At 38.0% G+C, this 14,596-nt stretch overlaps 2 protein-coding genes across 16 annotated transcripts in view; one reads left to right on the top strand and one right to left on the bottom strand.

Annotated features, from left to right (window-relative positions):
- The window catches only part of LOC147841881 (uncharacterized), a 191,664-nt gene that overhangs the window by 81,864 nt on the left and 95,204 nt on the right, over positions 1-14,596 (top strand). The window lies entirely within an intron of this gene.
- LOC147834897 (uncharacterized) overlaps positions 1-14,596 on the bottom strand; it is a 125,988-nt gene that overhangs the window by 89,757 nt on the left and 21,635 nt on the right. For 2 of the 15 annotated variants that reach the window (XR_015502930.1, XR_015502931.1), the window contains 2 exons: positions 13,627-13,840; positions 11,981-12,590 (listed from right to left, as the gene is read on the bottom strand). The exons of 6 other annotated variants lie outside the window; for them this stretch is intronic. Coding sequence is in view for 1 of the 9 variants with exons in the window: in XM_087274383.1 (XP_087130509.1) it covers positions 9,060-9,135; positions 13,655-13,840 (262 nt within the window). In the remaining 8 variants the exon portion in view is untranslated. Of the gene's footprint in view, positions 1-8,692; positions 9,136-11,980; positions 12,591-13,109; positions 13,841-14,596 lie in introns of those variants that run through there. 7 more of the 15 variants (XR_015502929.1, XR_015502928.1, XR_015502932.1 and 4 more) reach the window with 4 other exon arrangements.

The following is a 14,596-nucleotide window of genomic DNA, read 5'->3' as shown; positions in this document are numbered from 1 at the left end:
AATCCAGAGCAAAAGGAGTACTTAAAACCACCAAAACCATACAGGAAACCTTAAACCCCCAAATCTGCAGCCAGAGGAGTACTTAAAACCCCATACCTATAACATTTAAATACCCCAAAACATAGAAGCCCTTAAACACATCCAAATCTGCAGCCAGATGAGCCCTTAAACCCCCAAATCTGCAGCCAGAGAGGTAGTTAAAACCCCATACCTATAAGATTTAAAAACCCCAAAAATATAGGGGCCCTTAAACACATCCAAATCTGCAGCCAGATGAGCCCTGAAACCCCACGAAACCACATATGGAAGAGCCTTTAAAACACCTGAAATGGCAGCCAGAGGAGCTCATTAATGCCCCAAAACCAACTTTAAGGCCGTACTCACACTAGGTACAGTTGCCTCGAACCGGGCCAAAGCACGCTTGTCCCCCCTCCCGTCTCCCCCGACGGCCCGCGCTCACACCATATCGGGCCTCGGCACGCTTACGTCATCGCTGCTGCGCTGTTCAAAAGCGCTCTCTATGGCAAGCCTTTTTAGCATTTAAATCTTTGTTCTGACTCCATAAATATATTTCGAGATATCTCTAATTATATTTTGATTAGTCATAATTATAATTCGACTAGTCAGAATAACAATTAGAGATATCTGCAATTACAATTGTACTAGTACGAAATCAGATTGGAGATATCTGCAAATATATTATGACTGACTAGTCATATTCCTCCATTGACTTCCATTGAAAAATATTTGCAGATATCTCTAAATGAGTTTTGACTAGTCACAATTGTAATTAGAGATATCTCTGAGTTTTTACTAGTCATAATACATTTGGAGATGTCTTTAATTCATCATATTTAGAGATATTTACAAATATATTTGAAGATATCTCTAATTAATTTACTAATAGTCGAATTACAGTTGTAGATATCTTGAATTGGATTTTTGACGAGTCAAAACTCAGAGATATCTGCAAATATTTTTCAATGGAAGTCAATGGAGGAATATGACTAGTCATAATATATTTGCAGATATCTCCAATCTGATTTCGTACTAGTACAATTGTAATTGCAGATATCTCTAATTGTCATTCTGACAAGTCGAATCATAATAATGACTAGTCAAAATATATAATTATATCTCTAAATATATTTATGGATAGTCAGAACAAGGTTTAAATGTTAAAACGGCTTGCCATACGCTCTCTCACTCAGCAGCACAGTGGAGATTTCTCTAGTTATATCGTTTCAGTCGTTTGTTATGCAGTGACATGCAGTCAAATATTTCGCCAAACAGTCCTTAGGGATGCGGGGACACGCAGTCAGATATTTTACCGAACAGATCCGCCACTTTTGGCGCTCATAAACAATCAAAGCTCTCGTGCTGCAGGAATGAGGAGGTCTGCTGAAGGCGCGCAGCTGGCGTGCTGTGAGGAGTTTGCGTCTTTAATAAACTACGGCAGTTTGCGATCACTGAACAGTAAGAATGATTAATAAATCCATATGAAACAGTCCCTTAAAAGTCACGTCTCGCTTTCGGTTTCGGGCTTTGGCGCGTTTCGCGCTCACACACAAGCGTACCGCGCCAAAGCCCAAGTGTACCGTGCTCAGGCACACCTCTTCCAACCGGGCCAGGGCTGGCCAAGTGAACCGTGCTTGAGCCCGATTCAGCGCACTCACACTTCTCAAACGATCCGGGAAACGGGCTTGGGCACGGTACGGATGGCATAGTGTGAGTAGGCCCTAAAAACCCCAAAACAGAAGCTGGAGGGGCCCTTACACACCTCCAAAACCACATTAAGAGGACTCATTAAAAGTCCAAAACCACACCTACAGTAACTTTTAAGACGCCCAAATCTGCAGCCAGATAAGTACTTAAACCCCCCAAAACCATACCTAGAGAAACCTTTAAACCTGCCCAAAACAGAGAGGCACTTAAATACCCAAATCTGCAGCCATAGGAGCCCTTAAACCTCTCCTAAAAGCATACTTTGCTCTAAAACCCCACAAATACACTTATAACAAACCTTCAAAACCCCTTAAACGGCAGCCAGATGAGCCCTTAAAACCCCCCAAAACATACCTAAAGGAACCTTAAAAACCCGAAAACAGAAGCCACAGGTGACCTCAACCATCCACAAATCTGCAGCCAGAAGAGTCCTTAACACCCCAAAACCACGCCAAGAGTTAAAAAAAACTCCTAGTTGGCTACTAATTAATAGTTAAAGGGTCACGAAACACCAAAACACATTTTTTGAGCTGTTGACAGTCGTATATGTGTCCCACACTGCTAAAAACACTATTAGGACACATATATTTCACTAAAAAGTGTAAATTCCCTGAATGAAAGAGCCAAACTGCAGTTAAAGTCCATCATTTAATAATTTGGCAAATAATTTGACTACAGATGTCCATGTAAACACAGTCACTTTGTCCGCTGTGTGTGTGTGTTTTGACCCTGAAATTCAGCGCGCCCAAATAGACACTCCCACACCATGCCTCTTTTCTTCCTCCGACACTCCACCCTAAACAGAGCTGGACACGCCCACTTTTCTGACTTTTTCCAAAGTAGAGGTGTGAAAACACCCTGCTGAAACGAGGGGGTTTCATGGCCCTTTAAGATAGTTGATGGGTTTAGATATTGGGTATATTAGAGATGTAGAATAAGATCATGCAGAATATCTGCTTTATAACTACTAACAAACAGCCAATATCTCAATAATAAGCATGCTAACTAAATAATTGCAACAATTGCTCCCTATATTAAAGTTATACCTATTTTTTACAGACAATAGCCCCTTTCACACATACAGACGATTTTCCGGCAATTTTCCAGAAAGGTTGTATGTGTGAACAGGTCCTTTTTGAAAATACCGGTAAATTCGTTCTGGCTATTTTCCGGAAAGAGAAGTTGTAACATTACCGGCAATTTGCCGGAATGCTGCGCTGTGTGAATGCAGAAGGAAGATTCCAGTAATAAGCGCGTGCACGTCTAGAACGTGCTGACGTGAGACACCTGCTTTAGCCAATCACAACAGTCAGACGCATTTACGTCCGCGCGGTTTGTGAGGATAAAAGCCTTTGAATATTTTTCCAGACACATTTAGCTGCTAGAAGTTAGTCAGATCACGTTTATATGTTCTTCTTAATGCCAACTGTGTAAATAATCATCGATGAGATGCTTATGATAAGCCGTTGTTTGTTTACCTTTAAGCTTTGCCTGTGAAACAGCCTGTGAGCGCCTGCACACGCACATATTATGAACATCTCGACATGCGAAAGTGATCCTGCGAAAGTTGTTCACAATATTGATCATCCACAGAGTTTGTAGTTTACTCAAATGTTTACAAATACAAGCGCAGCCGTTTAGAGCTCATTTGTGGGTAATGATGTCAGAATTTACCGGTATTTTGGAATGGATGTGTGAATGCTCTTTTCCGGAAATTTTCCGTAACGTCCTCGCCTGTGTGAACAGCGCTTTTTTCAATATACCGGTAAAGTCTTTCCGGAAATTTTCCGGATATTTACCGGTATCACTGTGTGAAAGGGGCTATAATTAGTGAAGAGCATGTATTTTCTGTATTTTGTGATTCACAAGTGTTTTCCGTTTATTTACGGTATGTGATGTTGATCTCTGCTCTGTTAAAAAAATTCAACTCTGCAGTTTAACAAAATGACTTTTATTGACATTTTAGTTGTTTAAAATAGATAACGCATAATAAATAATATATAGATAAATAAGTCTGTGAAATAACAGAACGTACTGGCAGTTTATTAAAAGGATTTGCAGCGTAATGTACATCAATCCAGACAATATATCACTTTAAACTATAAAAACTTCATAAAAGTCAATTTCTTAATTTTTCAAGGTTAAAAGTTGTTGGATTAAGGATCAAGATCCTATAATGCGATTCAAAAGCATAAATAAACAGAGAAAAATAAATGAAAAACTGCTCATTTTCGGGTATTTTATGAAAGTGAAAGAGAGGATGAGATGAGATTAAAAGGAAGACGTTTGATAAAAAGATCAAAACAGAATTATGTGAAAGCGCTGAGGCTTCACCAGATGAGCTGTTGTGTGTGAGTGGATCTAATCCTGAAACCCTGCTGTGTGGAGAAAGAGTTACTGAGTAACTGAGCCGAGCGGCTCTCCTACAGGTGACCCCTGTGTGCCCTCAGCCTGCTTTACAGGTCAATCCCCCTGTCCTTATCTCTGCTTCACTCTCACCAGCCTTCACACATGCACATCATCCTTCATACACTTCAGCATCACTGAGCTAATACTGCAGTTCCCATTAAAGAGACAGTTCACGCTAAAATTAGCTACGTTTCCATACATCTATTTTAATGCACATTTTTGATATGTGTATAAATAATGATTGATGAAAATTCCAAGACGCGCATTAGTTTTAAAAATGTGCATAAAAAATGGATGTGGAAAACCAAAGACTCACTCGTATAGATCTGAATGGGTAATAGTGTAACGGTCAATATGGTGAATGAAGCCCTGCCTACTAGTACAGGAGCCAATTATAGATTGTTATAGACTGACGTCAAAGTCCCTCTAATGCTGTGTTCACACCAGACGTGGAACGTGCGGATAAATTGCGCTATTTGCGCGTAAATAGCCGCGTGAACATTAGAGTTTACTCGCTTTATACGCGCGTCAAACCCCGCTTCATTCACGTGTCAAATTCACATAACAGACGCGAATTTGCGCGATGGGCAGGGCTTCTGTCTGCCCGAAGACTCTAGCTTCATAGCTAAATGGCTAACATGGATTTTATGAAGAAAATAACAGTTTATGTGCTTTATGAAGACTGAAAAACAGCGTCGATACGATTAGGATCGTGTCTGAGTCCACTACATTCTTTCAGAGATGCATCCAGCTCTGTGAGCTCATAAACTTCTCCAGAAACTTAACCTGGATGACGGAGGCTTTCAGCGGTGCTTCAGACTGAGCCAAGCCGAGTTTGATGAACTGTTGTCGGTGAAGGCTGGAGGATTTCCCTCGGAACACCGACAACAGGTTCTACGTCACAATCACGCCCCCACAAGAGCAAGCTTCTGATTGGTTAACGCGGCGGGGGCGAATGTACGCTGAAGTTCAGATTTTCGAAATCGAGAGATTTACGCGAAACGCTCATTAAGCGCGTCAAATGCGCAAAACGCTCAATTCGCCCCGCGCCATTAGCGCAATTTGCGTTATTCGCGCCGCGCCGGATGTCTATTCGCGAGTTTGCATTGACTTAACATGTAAATCACTCGCGCTTGACGCGCGTGCCGCGTCTGGTGTGAACACAGCATTAGGCAAGTCATTTCACTCGGTGGTAGGTTTGGGTATCGTTTGGGATTATTACCGGTACCGGTGCCAAATCAATACTTTTAAAACGGTACCGGTGTCAAAACGGTGCCTGAACTGATACTTTTGAGTCACAGAAGTATGGTGGATGACTCTAGAAAAATCTTTTATTTGACAAAATCTTTCAAAAAACTTTTTTGTAAATAGAACAATATTATAAAAGTTTAAAGTAAACATCAATTCATATTTTCTATGTTTGAATTAGATGTTTACTTTAAACTTTCATAATATTGTTCTACCGGCCCCCTACCTGGCCGCACCCCTATAGTTGAATTAAAAAAAATAGGAATAATATAATAATTTTTAAATAAAATGAATCTATAATTTGTTGCCCACATATTTAAATAAATTATTTATAGTGCATATATATTTATAGTCTACAAAGATTTAACTTATTTGTCAAAGCATTAAATAAATATACTGAAACTACTAAATACTAAAACTAAAACTAGTATACTTGTTCAAGTTCACTGAAACAGTACTATATATATAATATAGTACTTATATATATAATATAGTACTTATATATATATATATATGTATGTATATATATATATATATATATATATATATATATATATGTATGTATATATATATATATATATATATATATATATATATATATATATATATATAATTTTTTAAGAGTATTTTAATGTATTGGTTTTTACAAACGTATAAAGCATATTATTGGCATAGCATACATCATACAATGCCTCTCCAATCCAGTTCTATGAATCTGAGTCTTTCATAATACACACATTTATTATTTAGCCACACTTATTAATGATTTACTGTCTCTCTTCTCCTCTCCCTGTATTATCCCTCATGATGAAGACATTAGGCAAACAGCACAGACAAACTTTATAAACCTAAAGTATCCGAAATCACACACACTATACCTCTTCTATAATATTCACTATAATCCACTTGTCCACTCATTTTTGATCTATGACAAATACTAATGTTACACTACAGTCCGCTTAGTAAAGTGCGGGTTATTTCAAAACTGATGTTTCCGCGCTTGACCAATTACAGCATTCTGTTTAGTTAAAGAAAAAAAGACAATTTAAATATAATATTAATATTAACATGCAACAGCGATTTTTTTTTTTTGCTCAGAGGAAATACAGTTGTCTGAGCAAAATAGTTTTTACATAGAGGGAGGCACCTTTAAGGCTAAACCTTATTAAATACCCACGAGGCACTTGTGACTTTATATCGCATTTGCATTATTTATTAAAAACGTTTCCTTCTTGTTAAAAAAATATATTTCCAATCTGATATGTAATGGGGAGAAAAAAAAGTAGCACGAGTTCAGCTGATGGTGGATTCGAACTGGGTTGATGATCAATCGCGTCAAAAGACGATGTTGTGTGTTTTATGTTGTGCCACTCAGACTGTAATGTTGAATTGCTCTTTACTCATGTTATCTCTGACAATGAGGCACAGACGAGCGTAAACCGTAAACAGCTTATTCCAACTATATGCGCTATTTGCAATTAGCCTAAAAATACACTCCGAAATTGTCTTTTTTTCTTCCCCCTCGCAGGGGCCCCAAGTGCACGGGCCCCTGGGCCTGTGCCCATAAGGCCCATTGGTTAATCCGGCCCTGGCCTCTGTGCCACTCTCATTTTTTAATAACTAATAACAATGGTCAGAATTCAGCTATCTCACAAAAATACCTTACATTTTAACAATATATCGCAATATTCCTGATTTTAAAGTACATTTAAGCATTTTTTGTATTCATCTACTTGTTTTGCAGCTGGATTGTGGAGAGGCAGTGTTACACACAGTTTGGTCAATGTTTGTGCAGTATTAACTGAAGATCTGCTGTAATGTTTAAAGGCAGAGGGAAAGACAGAACAAACTTAACCCTCAGTGATCTGAGATAGAGGAACCTGTAAACACTTTCACTCACACGACACCCCAGATCCGACAATCAACATTTCCAGACGGACAACTGACGGGATCGATGATTCCAGCAAACACACACAGACAGAGAGAGAGAGAGAGATGGAGCGAGAGAGAGAGCGATGGGAAGAGAGAGAGAGAGACAGAGAAGGAGTTTGATTGTTTTGTATGTATACTGTATATATTCCTTTCTATTTTATATTATTATTATTATTATTGAATTCATCAATATTGTAATTACTACTATTATTAATATTCACTTTTTCACCCTGCTATGTACACTTTGGTAATCTGTACCCATTTATGGCATGCTAATAAAGTGAACTGAATGGAAATTGAGAGGGAGAGAAAAAAAATTTAATTAAAAAAGGCATAAAAGTTATAATGTGTTGGTGTAATAGTATAAAAAAAATGAATAAGCTCAGTTATAAATGTATAAACTGGATACTGAATGGATGGATGGATGGATGGATGGATAGATTATAAAAAAAATAGATTGTATAAATGAATGAATGAATGAATGATTTAATTAAAAAATAAATAGATTGTATAAACTAATGAATAAATCAATAGATTATATAAATGGATGGATGGAGGGATGGATGGATGAATGAATGAATAAATGAATGAATGAATGAATGAATAATTGAAAAAATAAAAATAAATGAATAGATTGCTTAAACTAATAACGAATCAAAAAATAGATTGTATAAATGGATGGATGGATGGATGGATGAATGAAGTTCATAAATAAATAAATAGCTTGTTTAAACTAATAATGAATAAATAGATTGTATTAATTAATTAATTAATTAATTAATTAAACATTTAAAAATAAATAAATAGATTGTATAAACTAATGAATAAATAAATAAATTACAAAACTGGATGGATGGATGGATGGATGGATGGATGGATGGATGGACAAAACACAATCCCAGTATAACCAATCATCATAATGGGTCATTAAAGAATAATGTACTGTTAACTGCTTTTAAACGGCCATCAGGAATTGATTTGAGTTCAAATCATATTAATAATTTACAACATATGTTAAAAACTAAATCAACTAAAAGTGATCATTTGTTCTAATTTGTAAAGATTTCTAGCTCATTTGGCACCAACAACTATGCCACGTTCAAAGTCACTTAAATCACTTTTCTTCCTCACTCTGATGCTCAGTTTGAAATGCAGCTGATTGTCTTGACCATGTCCATATGCATAAATGCACTGAATTACAGCCATGTGATTGGCTGATTAGGTATTTGCGTTAATGAGTTGGACAGGTGTACCTAAAAAAGTCACCGTTAAGTGTACTTAAATAGTCTGTTCAATGCAATAGCTGCTAAAATAGAAATGTACAGCTCAGTGCAGAAAAAAAGCCTTTAAAATGGTATTGTAATTGGAATCCACAAACACACATTGTTAAAGTTTGACAAAATTGCACTTTCATTAAAATCAATCATCAAAATAGCCAAAAATATACAGGTGCATGAAAAAAGCTGTTTGCAATGCTCATGATGGCAAGCGTGTGATTGAGGGGGCCGGAAAAGCCCCTTCCCCACAATACTGCCATAAGTCACAGTCAGTGTTTATGGTCCCTGGCGCTCAGTGTAAATGTTAAAGGGCCTAAACGCACCACTATTAACATGCCATTGGGAAGCGGTTTCTTGGCGACGGCTCTGCAAGCATTGGCTATATGTGCCAATCTGTGTTGCCATGGAGGGCGGGACGGCTCAGAAATGCCTTTTCATGACTAAGCCCCTTTCTTCCCCTTTTCCCATTCATTCTGGATTGAAGCGATCACCAGCCGGGATGAGCAGATCACAGTCATAGCTGGAGTTTGAAAACCAGGGAAGTCTGGGGGTTGTGATATAGATAATAAAATAAACGGTATCATTTCTAAACATAATAGTTTTAATAACTTGTTTCTAATAACTGATTTATTTTTTCTTTGCCATAAGAACAGTACAGAATATTTTACTAGATGTTTTTCAAGCAACATAGGCTCATTCTGAAAATGTAGACCTATATACATTTCTGGAGATCGTGAATTATGTAGCCAGAAGTACGTATGGCTGCATTTCGTCTTTAAAACGAACGTTACGAGGCAGTATGATGTAGGGCTGGGCAATAAAATTGCTATTGATATTTATTGACCGAACACCACTGTCAATAACAATAAAAAAAGGTTTGGTATGAAGTTTCGATATGAAGGCTATAGTTTTAATAAATGTGGCTGCTGAGCGCACGCCTTGGAAGCAACGCCAATAAGCTTAGTGTGCAAGTTTGTCATTTCTACTGAAGGCGCACGACTTGCATGATGGTCACATTGGAGTGATGTCCACATGATGTGTAATCAGCAAACAAGTGACGCACACGCATTATCCAGCCACTCCTAATAGAAAGTGGGTCAGTCGTGGGTGGGTCAGTCGATCAGTCAGTCAGTCAACAGCGGCCTCTGGTGGATTTACGCGAGAACAGCAGACGCAAATGGCACTCGCTAGAAAAATTTGAGCTCTCGCTAGAAAATTTGAGAAAAAGCGTACACAGGGAGGAGTTAACCGTGACGACGGGGTTCAAGTCCTGCAAACAATGGATTCAGAAAGCATGTAAGACAAAAACAAAAGCCAAAAAAGAAAACAAACAAGTCCATAACAGGGTGAGAATATGGTCAAATCTGGTAAAATCAGGCTACCGTGAGGGTTTTTCTTTTGGGCTATTTGGTTGGGCTTAGGGTAGTGGGTGATTGCTAGTCAATCAATCAGTCGGTTGGTCAGTCAGTCAGTCAGTCAGTCGTCAGCGACCTCTGGTGGATTTACTTGAGAACTGCAGACGCGGATGGCACTCACGAGAGAAATTTGAGATAAAAAAAAGCATACACAGCGGCCTCTGGTGGATTTGTGAAAACAAAAACTGCTCCTGGGATATATTTGGATTATAGAGGTACGTAGTCAGAATGAGCCTGGGTTGCATAATGACATCAAATAGACCAATTACCAACCTAAGTCACACATGACGTCACCCGGGTCACCGGGTTGCAAAAAAACAAAAACAGGCTGCAATAGTAAATATGCCGTGTTGTGCGGTAGGATGCCAAATTCAAAGTCCAAAAATAGAAAACGTAACTTTTACCATACACCACACTGCTTTAATGCAACTGCAGACGTCTTTGGCTAAAAGGGAGCTGAATGAAGTGAGAACCTAATTAGAAATGCTGGACTCTGCAGTTCTCAAGTCATATCAGGTAAGCTCACGCTATGCTGAATCATACGCATTACATTGCAGAAATGATTTCAACAAATATGGCGAATTAAACTGCAGACACTGGATGCTTAGAATAAAACGTGAAAGTGTAAGTTATTAAGGTAAACTTGGTTTTATATACACACATTCATTCAGTGACAACTTGTAACTCACTCCCTATATCGTTTACCACGGCACTTTGAACATTCGGTCTGAAATAACCTGCAAGTGTGACTTGAAAACAACATTAACACAGTTTATTTGACTGTGAACAGTGTTGTACTTTGATAGTCATTGGCTGCTAATATGATTTCGCTATTTAGAGTTTGCAAATAATACTTTTATGAAATTATATTGTTAAGGAGAAAGTCCAAATGTGCGAATATAAAACCAGCTTTACCTCTATGTGTAAGTTCACATACCCTGCTTTACAGGTGTAGTTCACTGTCAGAATGCAGTTGTTCTGCTTTTGATGATTAATTGCCCAGGTCGTGTACAGCTCCGTCTTCTTTCCTCGTCTTTGGCTAGGCAGAACCTCGGTTTTTAGCACTACATAGTGTTGAATCTGGTAATCATGGAGCATTATTTCTTGCACATGACCACACAGAACAACATTTGTTGGCATCCAAAGACTTGCAGGCCTTTAACTTCTCTCATGTAAAATCACTTAAAGCTTCAATGAGATTGTATATTTCGGGCTGAATGCCTGGCCATTTCGTCTTAACCAATATTCATTGGGAGGGTGCTATCGCAAGTGGACCTGTCAGATGAACGCCGCTCACTTTAACGTTATTTTTGCCGAATCACTGTGCTTATAACTGGGTAATGAGCTGTTATAATATCCTGTAAGCATTGTGTAAATAATATATATAATATGTAATCAATATATCTTATTTCTAAGACAACAACAAACTCTGTACCGCATCGAATGTCATTCCCTCACTGTAAATGCTAGTGATCCCGGTTTTTTTCTGCCACCTCCATGCGTGCACATCCTGAATGATTACAAACATGGTAATTGGTCTATTGACATCTAACATTGGTGTCAAAATTAAGTACAGGACAGTCCTAAAATTGATTTTTGACATTTTTTTGAGGCCAATGTTGGATGTCAATTTAATGTTGTTTTGACGTCAATTGACATCAAAATGATTAACATTTTTCGACCTGTTTTTTTTAAGACATTTTGACACCACAATGCTCGCTGTCACTAATTAATGATTACCTTATTATTCAAGCTACAGAATCAGTGTGAACTATTTGCCACTATTTAAAGGTCTGACTCTCCTCACATCTTGTTTGTTGTTTATCAGTGGCAGGGCCTGAGTGGGACTCCTTTTCAGCCCTGGAGTTTCAAGCCTCAGACCGGCCCACCTCAGTTCATGACTGACTATATTAAAATAAGGTCATTTCCAAATCAGTTTCTAATGACACTATCACGTCTTTTTTTTTTTTTTTTGAGAAAACAGCTGTTTTAGAACTTCAAATGTTTAACAACTCTAACAGTATTATATGTGTAACCCCACCGGTCCTACACCGCCCAACCCGCTCCGAGCTGGGATCGAACTGGAGACCTTCTGCAAGGGAGTCGGTTGCTCTAACAAGGAGGCTAAAGACCATGGCCTCTAGCGTCTGTCGCTAGAGCACCTTTAGAGGTCAGAGGAGTGAGATTTACCTGCACAGCACACACTAGCTGGCCTCCATTACACTCACCCCCCTAAACCTCACTCCCATCCGGGTCACGGCACCAATATAACCCCACCGGTCCTACACTGCCCAACCCTCTCCGAGCTGGGATCAAACCGGCGGCATTCCTCATGGGAGTCGGTTGCTCTAACAAGGAGGCTAAAGACCATGGCCTCTAGTGTTTGTCGCTAGAGCACCTTTAGAGGTCAGAGAAGTGAGGTTTACCTGCACAGCACACACTAGCTGGCCTCCGTTACATATGTCTTAACAATAAAAATGAAAAAAAAAATTACTCAGATGAGGATCGAAACCGGGTCTGCAGCGTTGTAAACTAACATTCTATCAACTGAACCACAACAGCTGTTCATTGAGTAGTGACTCACCTAAGTCAGAGGTTCTCAAAGTGGGGGTCGGGACCCCCCGAGGGGTCGCGGGACAATGAAGCGGGGTCGCCTGGTGATTTTCAAAAATCGATTAATTTTTATTAAACCTTAAGACTTACTGTATTTTATCAATAATCTACTGATAAGAAAAAAATAGTCGTTTATAGTTACTATAAACTATATAGTTACTATAGTAGCATATAGTTACTAGTTCTATTGGATTGCGACTTCTCGGGTAATTACATTATACTAAAGACACAGCAATACTGTCAGATGCAGCAGATTTTGTAACACCAGGTTAAACTTTCTAGCCCATTTACAGCACTGACAAACATAAAAAAAAAAACAAAGAATAGACTTGGGTCTATTGGTGTGTGTGCGTCATTGCATACAAGGTTTCTGTATTTATAACCACCACCTCAGAGAATATTGGGGGTCACGAGTCACTGGCATTCTCATTTCGGGGGTCGCGGGCTGAAAAGTTTGGGAACCCCTGATCTAAGTTATATCATCATTAACCTGCAGGCTGCATCTTGCTCACTGAGCTGTGGTAAAATAATGAATAAAAAGGTTGTGGTCAAGTAAATAAATAAATAAATTTAAAAAGTGAGGCTGCTGAAAGCAACAGATTCTGGAGCTAGGGATACCGGCCCTCGCGGCCAAAAAACAGACCGGCCCACCGGGAATTCTCCTGGTCCTCCTGATTAGCCAATCCGGGCCTGATCAGTGGGGATCATATCTCCTTGTAATTCACCATAATTACTTTAATATCACTGTTTAAATAAATATAGTATAATAAAGAAAAGTCTAACCATGTGTGGCTTATAATAACTAGATCTGGCAACATGGCAAACAGAAGCTAAACCTATGACTATACAACCTTCTTCTTTCACACAGGCTGTACCTAAGGCAGCAATGTGTTTTTGAATTATGTTTCATTCATAGAGCTTTAAATTCAGAACATGAATTTGTATCACATCAGTCTACTTTTGCCTACTAACGGACAGCTTGCTATGGCTTGTTCTGAGAAGACAACAGTGCATTAATGGCAGAGAGCTGCAGACCTGATCGGCGGAGAATCTTCGATCTGAATCTCATTTTTTACTCGTCGTCCTCTCCTGAACTCCAGCAGATGGGCCACAGATCCTGATGTCAGTTCCTGGATTTCTCCAAAGTATGTGGACAGTAAAACACGACTGCCCCATAACTCTTTCCATGATGCTAAAAGAGAAACTTCAGCCATCGAGCTTCTATTTAAAAAAAACAAAACAAAACAAGATAGTTGAAAATACGTTTCAGAAAAGAAACTATTCACCGACGCCGTCAACAGGTGATGCAATTGTATGCAGTTTGAACATTGATATAGTTTTGAAATTAATATCACAGTACAAAAAGTACATATATAAATGTTAATCATATATATATATATATATATATATATATATATATATATATATATATATATATATATATATATGATTAACATTTATAAAACAAAATGTATCTTATTTATTATTTAGCTTTTTTATTTAAAAAAATTATTAACCTTATTCAATTAAATATTGACACAATTTAAGCCTTGTCGTTGACTTAAAACATACTTTTCCTTATCAAAAATCCACAAATTTGATTGATTGATTGATTGATTGATTGATTGATTGATTGATTGATTGATTGATTGATTGATTTATGCGTATTAATTAGCCTATGGTTATAAATTCTTAACATACAGCAGAGAAAATAAGTATTGGACACGTCACCATTTTTCTCAGAAAACATATTTGTAAAGGTGCTGTTGACTGGAAATTTTCCAGGATTTTGTTAACAACCAAAGAAACCCATATATGCAAAGAAAATAAATCTAATTAGCTTACAAATTAAGTTTAGATTTGATGTTTTTTTTCTTTGAACAGATATACCATACATAAAAACTCTTTAACAAAAAAAATACATTTCTTACGCGTAATAAAACGAAATGGTGCAAAGAAAAATTATTAAACACATGA

This window comes from Danio rerio, chromosome 11 (genome assembly GCF_052040795.2).
Source record: "Danio rerio strain M-AB ecotype USA chromosome 11, GRCz13ab, whole genome shotgun sequence".
Taxonomy (NCBI): domain Eukaryota; kingdom Metazoa; phylum Chordata; class Actinopteri; order Cypriniformes; family Danionidae; genus Danio; species Danio rerio.
Note: the sequence above shows the minus strand (reverse complement) of the source record. Positions and strands in the feature narration are given on the sequence as shown.